The sequence below is a fragment of the Mizuhopecten yessoensis genome, unplaced genomic scaffold (assembly GCF_002113885.1).
Source record: "Mizuhopecten yessoensis strain PY_sf001 unplaced genomic scaffold, ASM211388v2 scaffold10853, whole genome shotgun sequence".
NCBI lineage: Eukaryota > Metazoa > Mollusca > Bivalvia > Pectinida > Pectinidae > Mizuhopecten > Mizuhopecten yessoensis.
Genome location: NW_018408754.1, coordinates 107,084 through 114,849, shown reverse-complemented (window position 1 = coordinate 114,849; position 7,766 = coordinate 107,084). Strand labels below are relative to the sequence as shown.

The 7,766-nt window shown below is 38.2% G+C and overlaps 1 protein-coding gene across 1 annotated transcript in view; it reads right to left on the bottom strand.

Annotated features, from left to right (window-relative positions):
* Positions 1–203: 203 nt before the first annotated feature.
* LOC110463012 (ATP-dependent RNA helicase DDX42-like) overlaps positions 204–7,766 on the bottom strand; it is a gene marked incomplete at its 3' end in the record, with an annotated part of 15,344 nt that continues 7,781 nt past the window's right edge. The window contains exons 7-13 of the mRNA XM_021517325.1: positions 5,295–5,414; positions 4,163–4,339; positions 3,743–3,871; positions 2,870–2,969; positions 2,475–2,522; positions 1,184–1,281; positions 204–529 (exon numbers count right to left, since the gene is read on the bottom strand). Of these exons, the coding sequence (XP_021373000.1) occupies positions 204–529; positions 1,184–1,281; positions 2,475–2,522; positions 2,870–2,969; positions 3,743–3,871; positions 4,163–4,339; positions 5,295–5,414 (998 nt within the window). The remainder of the gene's footprint in view (positions 530–1,183; positions 1,282–2,474; positions 2,523–2,869; positions 2,970–3,742; positions 3,872–4,162; positions 4,340–5,294; positions 5,415–7,766) is intronic.

The window sequence follows — 7,766 nt, the reverse complement described above, 5'->3', positions numbered from 1 at the left end:
AACTGGACTAGTGGTAGTTTGTCAAGATCGTGTACAGGTGGTGAGTCAAGATCGTGTACTGGTGGTGATTTAAGATTGTGTACTGGTGAAGAGTCAAGATCGTGTACAGGTGGTGAGTCAAGATCGTGTACTGGTGGGGATTTAAGATTGTGTACTGGTGAAGAGTCAAGATCGTGTACAGGTGGAGAGTCAAGATCGTGTACTGGTGGTGAGTATCATGTTCTGGTGGTGAGTCAAGATTGTGTACTAGTGGTAAGTCAAGATCATGTACTGGCAGTGAGTCAAGATCATGTACTGGCAGTGAGTCAAGATCATGTACTGGCAGTGAGTCAAGATTGTGTACTGGTGTTGAGTCAAGATTTTGTTCTGGTGGTGAGTCAAGATCATGTACTGGTGGTGAGTCAAGATCATGTACTGGTGGTGACGATAACATACTTGAAGTAAAGCGAACAAGGTTTTTGATGAGCCACGTCCACTTCGCTGGCCCGACTGGCATGACCTCCACATACTGTGTAACATCCTCATTTGCCTGTAAAATTATTATAATAGTGTTACATCTTCTTTCATCTGTAAGTTATAAGTCCATGCAAAAATGGAAACATCCTAGTTCATCCATTATCAAAGGTTTGTTTGTGAAATTTCTGGAGTATCTACCGTAAATCCTCCTTTAATCAAAAGCGTTATAGTGAATAGAAGGGGGTCTTTTTTTGTTATTATTGACTTTCTTCATTCTAATTAATAGCAGATCTTTTATAGATAATTCTGTCTGATAAATCAATTTAGTAATGTGCCATCTGGACAACCCTTTAAGTGACTTTCCTTCCTTGCCATCGGCTGAACAACTTGAACATATCTTATCTCCCTTGCATCCTGTAAAACCAGGAGCCTGTCAAACCAGTTTGTCTATCATTACAGATAGCAATTCAAGGATAAAGCCTAACGGAGCTGCAAATATTAATGCAGGCCTTGAAAGTGTCTGCCAGCACCGGCCAAAAGGCAACATCAAATCACAAGGTTCAACCCTATCTCATAAACAACAACTCTGTTCCAACCTGTCAAACCTGTCAAACCATTGTGAATAAGATATAAATGAAAGCAGATCATTTCTGCGGTGTCCATCCTGTAAAAACTTACCTCTCCTCAGGACAACTTATATATATCACATTCTATTGATAAGACTTACCTCCCCTGCTTCCCCCTGGACCACTCTGACAGGATCCAGTAGTATGTCCCTAGCCAAGCGCTCCACCTTCTTTTTAAATGTGGCACTGAAGAGTAACGCTGAAACAAAGGTACACAACTGTCATAACTATTCAACGCAGTATAAAGGAGCTACAGTCACATGGCATTGCCATGCCACCATTGTTGGTACCATGGTGACAGGACAACACTTACATAGCACATAATATTTATATCAGAAAATAATCTAGCATGTTAGCAGATGCCTCTTCAACAGCCCACACTAATTAGATGTAGATTTGAATTTTGCGATCTCTATATATTTTCATTTCATTTTTCATTTCGTGTCCATGACTGTGTAGAGCTACTGACAGATGATAGTTATGGGCAACAGAATTGCCAACCTGTTACCTAAACTAGTGAACTGCATACAAATATTTCTGTTCCACCGGTTAATGCTACAGAAATGCCTAATAGGACTACCAGTGCTCTCAGGTATGTAAAGGAGAAATTTTATACTGCACTTTGTGTAAAGCACTTTAGAGTAATTTTACAAATTATATAGGGCGCTATATAAATGTTGTATATTATTATTATTATTATTATACAGAAACATGTACTTTCAAAGTGAATGATGAATATCCTTGCACATAAAAAACCAGTTGGACAATGACCACGAGTAAGCCGAATAGGACATGTACCTTTGGCCTGTACGACTGATGGTTGAACTCTATGTGTATACTATAAGTAATGTTAAGTGCCTTAGAGTAATTTATTATAAAGGGCGCTAATATGTTGTATGTTATTATTGATAGATACAGTATTTTTTCCACAACCACTGTGTAAACACTCACTGAAATGGCTAATGCTTACTGAACATTGTATTTGGGAAAATAAACCATAAAACATAAATACATATCAAACAATTATGACTGTTTCTCAAGATCACTTACAATGGAAAATATAGCAAGTCCATAAAAAAACATAGCCCTGTCAACAGTTTTGACTATTGACTGGCAAAGTCCAACCACATTGGTTTTTCTGGTTACTTCAGTTTCCTCGCACATTAAGACCCTCCGTGTGCTAACATCCGTGATTACAACAAGAGTGATTAATATAAATTGAAATAACTTGTTTCATAATTGATGTAAAACTAATAAAGTTTATATTTAACAACCAGGCGTTATATGCAGCCTCAGGAAATGCTTCCTCCTGTCCCAACACCACAGAGAAAGGCTTTGACTGTGAGCGGTCAAGTCATGAAGTAACTGTAAACTGTCCTTGTAAACACTTACTTTGCCGGTTCTTCCTCACATGGCTTGCTATAGATCTGACCTGAGGCTCTGTAACAGAAGTCAATTGTCACACAGCTACCATAAATGGGTTTTAATTAACTTACGTTATTTAAGGATTTCTGTCTGGAAAGTTGAGATCTCTAAAACACTTTCCTGGTTACTATTTTGACATGTTTTTTTAATCAGGATCAAAAAAGAAAAAGAAATTTTTGAACCTTAATAATTCTCATTTAATTTCTTTGTTTGGGTAGATGAGATTCTAGAGCTTACTTATAAGTGAACTTTATGAATTATCTTTCATTCTGTATTTAAATTTTACGCAAAGCTCCATAATTTTAAAAGTTGGTTATCATATGCATCAAAAACCTAATCTTTGAGAGAGAGAGAAAACCTACCAAAGCCCATGTCAAACATACGGTCTGCCTCATCAAACACCAGGTACGTGACACGCTGCATGTTGGTGGCCTTCTTCTTCACCAGGTCTATCAAACGACCCTAGATACAAACACATGTAACTGTATTATGAAGAGTAATTAAAAAAAAAAATCCTCTACATACACAAAAACAGACATTAATTCTTCACCAAGTCTAACAATTGACCACACAGACATTATGCCACATCATACATGCTATTAAATAGAAAATCTTCGACAAACACAAACACCGACATTACTTCTTCAACAGATCTATTCAATGACACACACTCCCTTTAAACTACATCATTGAGACTACTTCCATCTAAATTTGTGAGTATGACTTTGTAAACAGGGCCCTGCCAATAACCAATATATGACACATTATGGTTCACAGGTGTATGAAGTTTCCTCAAATTATATTTCATCAGATAAGCAGGTGTCCTGGACAAGAAGATATTGACAGACAGATAATTCCTCTTTCCTCCCTATTGATACAAACAGGTGTTGCCAGTATGATCTCTGTGTCGTCCGGGAATCCTTCAATACCTTTGCTCCCTCATATTGCCCCCACTTCCCTCTCCCTATTGATACATACAGGTGTTACCAGTATGATCTCTGTGTCGTCCGGGAATCCTTCAATACCTTTGCTCCGTCATGTTGCCCCCCCCCCCCCCACTTCCCTCTCCCTATTGATACATAAAGGTGTTGCCTGTATGATCTTTGTGTCATCCCGGAATCCTTGAATACCTTTACTCCCTCATGTTGGCCCCCCTTCCCCCTTCCTATTGATACATACAGGTGCTGTCACAATGATACTGCCCTACCCTGTTGCCCCTCCCTATTTATACTTACAGGAGTCGCTACCATGATCTCTGCTCCCTCCTGACATGCCTTTGTCTGCTCATACATGTTGCCACCTCCATAAGCGCACACCACATTGATGTTGTACACTTTACCAAATTTCTTGGCCTCGTGGTATATCTGAAACATTACCATATGCAACATGATATTTTAGTAATTTTAGTAACTATTATATCAATAATATTTGTAATGAAAACATGGAAGGTGTATTACTCTAGAAAGCTGCATTCATCATCCAAAAATGTCTCAGTAAATTTCGTTAAGGCAAGGAAATCTCTTGAAATAGACTGAGACACTTCATTTATACACACACGTCTTTTTAACACTAAGGATTTAAAATTCATGCGTTAGAACCTGTTTAGCAATGGTTCATTGTGATTCTGCACAGATGCTACAATGTCCTATACGTACCTGCTGTGACAGTTCTCTGGTAGGGGCTAATATAAGCCCTATGGGTCCATCTCCTGGCTCCAATTCCTTCTGGTCCATAATGTGTACAAGGAGGGGCCAAAGATATGTGGCAGTCTTTCCACTACCAGTCTTAGCTATACCGATGACGTCTCGGCCATTCAGGACGATTGGCACCCCCTGGACATATATACTGGTTATAATTACATATAATGTACTAGAATACAGGTTATAAACCAGGTAATGATCTGAAACGATCTTCTTATTCGAACCTTGTACAGCATTATTCAATTCGATAAATCCAGGTATTGACCAAAGTTAAAGGCTACACTTGTTTTATAATTTTACAAAACAGTAATGTAAGCAATCTGAAAAAACCCACAACAAACAAGAGGCCCAAGGGCCTTAGCGGTCACCTGAGTTATATCATAGGTACTGGTAGCTTTATTTTATCGTTTAGATGTGATGTGGAAATCAGCATGTAAACTAAGTGAAATAGAATACTTGTCATGTCATCAAAGGATAAGAATTTGAAAATATTGGTAAATGTTCCCTTTGGGGCCCCACCCTAGCCCCTGGGGAAGTGGCAGGAATCCCAATTTTCCAAAGTAATACTCTCATTCACCAAAGATGATTCTGACTAAGTTTGAGTAATTTCCAACAGAAAATTGTCAAAATATACCCAAAAGTGTTGTTTCTCTATATAAATTATAGTAAACTTTACCCCCTCCTCAAGGGAGAACGGATAGCTCGGGGGTCCTGAAATTTACAATTTAAAGAAAGCCCCTGATGATCTTTCCATCCATGCAGAGAAAATGAATGTAATACCTCTGAGTGCTCAGGTGACCTAAAAAACTTCGGAAGTGGGATGGTGCATTGTTTGGAGACACGTCATAATTCTATTTTTAGAAACACCCAGTCTTTCAACAAAAATCCAAAATCCAAGTCAATATCGTTTTTTATCGGTGGACACGTCATGCACTCTTGGCCAATCACTTGTCGGGAATAATATGAAAAAATAATAATTCAATATATTTCTTTGTTGAACTTAATAAGGATCGACCCTCCACGAAGCAGTATTATGATTATATAGCGTATATACACATTTGTACACCCTCACTAAACATTTACTGACCTGAGCCTGTATCGGAGTTGGTTGTGTGTATTCAGATTTTCTTATCACTGACATCAGTTCATCATCAAATCCGAAGTGTGCAAAGCTAGTTGTTGGTCTGGGAGGGGAAAACCCAGATACCTAAAATAGGAACAACAGTTGTTACAAGCAGTGTACATAGACCCAATTATGTACTTACCATTAATGCTAAATAAAGATACAGACATATTGCATAAAAAGATGATTCTCGACATACATCAGATATTGTTTTAAGAATACAACTATTTTATTACTTAGGGATCCATGTCCCACTGCAAGGTGGTTTTCCGTATATATAGTAACCTCCCCTAAATTTCTTTTTCGATTTAACTGTAGCACAGGTGTGAATCCAGTTCTAATCTCTCTGAATTTTTACCATCAGAAACTACTGTTGATTATTTTAGTTTATTTTCTCTATATTATTTTGTATGTAAATCCCATGATGTAAGGTTTTCTTTCCAGAAATGGTTTATCAAATCTATGGTAAGAACAGCAAAGTCAGTTTCCAGTACATAGTTACAGTTTCCAGTGCCTAGTTACAGTTTCCAGTGCTTAGTTACAGTTTCCAGTGCCTAGTTACAGTTTCCAAAGCATAGTTACAGTTTCCAGTGCCAAGTTACAGTTTCCAGTGCCTAGTTACAGTTTTTCCAGTGCCTAGTTACAGTTTCCAGTACCTAGTTACAGTTTTTCCAGTGCCTAGTTACAGTTTCCAGTACATAGTTACAGTTTCCAGCGCACAGTTTCCAGTGCCTAGTTACAGTTTCCAGTGCCTAGTTAGTTTCCAGTACATAGTTACAGTTTCCAGTGCACAGTTACCAGTGCCTAGTTTCCAGTGCCTAGTTACAGTTTTTCCAGTGCCTAGTTACAGTTTCCAGTGCTTAGTTACAGTTTCCAGTACATTTACAGTTTCAAGTGCACAGTTACAGTTTCCAGTACATAGTTACACAGGGTTCCAGTACAAAGTTACATCCAGTACATAGTTACAGTTCCAGTACATAGTTACAGTTTCAAGTGCACAGTTACAGTTTCCAGTACATAGTTAAAGTTTCCAGTACATGGTTACAGTTTCCAGTACATAGTTACAGTTTCCAGTATATAGTTACAGTTTCAAGTACATAGTTACAGTTTCCAGTACATAGTTAGTTTCCAGTACCTAGTTACAGTTTCCAGTACCTAGTTACAGTTTCCAGGGTTCCAGTACAAAGTTACAGTTTCCAGTATATAGTTAGTTTCCAGTACTCCCTAGTTACAGTTAGTACATAGTTACAGTTTCCAGTGCCTAATTACAGTTTCCAGTGCCTTGTTACAGTTTCCAGTACATAGTTACAGTTTCCAGGTTTCCAGTACAAAGTTACAGTTTCCAGTACATAGTTACAGTTTCATGTGCCTAGTTACAGTTTCCAGTACATAGTTACAGTTTCCAGTACATAGTTACAGTTTCCAGAGCCTAGTTACAGTTTCCAGTGCTTAGTTACAGTTTCCAGTACATAGTTACAGTTTCCAGTACATGGTTACAGTTTCCAGTACATAGTTACAGTTTCAAAAGCATAGTTACAGTTTCCAGTGCCTAGTTACAGTTTTTCCAGTGCCTAGTTACAGTTTCCAGTACCTAGTTACAGTTTTTCCAGTGCCTAGTTACAGTTTCCAGTACATAGTTACAGTTTCCAGTGCACAGTTACCAGTCCCTAGTTACAGTTTCCAGTACAAAGTTACAGTTTCCAGTACATAATTACAGTTTCCAGTGCCTAGTTACAGATTCCAGTACATAGTTACAGTTTCCAGAGCACAGTTACAGTTTCCAGTACATAGATACAGTTTCCAGTGCCTAGTTACAGTTTCCAGTACATAGTTACAGTTTCCAGTGCACAGTTACAGTTTCCAGTACATAGTTACAGTTTCCAGTACATGGTAACAGTTTCCAGTACATAATTACAGATTCCAGTACATAGTTACAGTTTCCAGTACATAGTTACAGTTTCCAGTACATAGTTAGTTTCCAGTACCTAGTTACAGTTTCCAGCACATAGTTACAGTTTCCAGTACATAGTAACAGTTTCCAGTACATAGTTACAGTTTCCAGTACATAGTTACAGTTTCCAGTACATAGATACAGTTTCCAGTGCCTAGTTAGTTTTCCAGTGCCTAGTTACAGTTTCCAGTACATAGTTACAAATTCCAGTGCACAGTTACCAGTGCCTTGTTACAGTTTCCAGTACATAGTTGCAGTTTCCAGTACATAGTTACAGTTTCCAGTGCCTAGTTACAGTTTCCAGTGCCTAGTTACAGTTTCCAGTACATAGTTACAGTTTCCAGTACATAGTTACAGTTTCCAGTGCATAGTTACAGTTTCCAGTGCATAGTTACAGTTTCCAGTACATAGTTATAGTTTCCAGTGCTTAGTTACAGTTTCCAGTACATAGTTACAGTTTCCAGTGCCTAGTTACAATTTCCAGT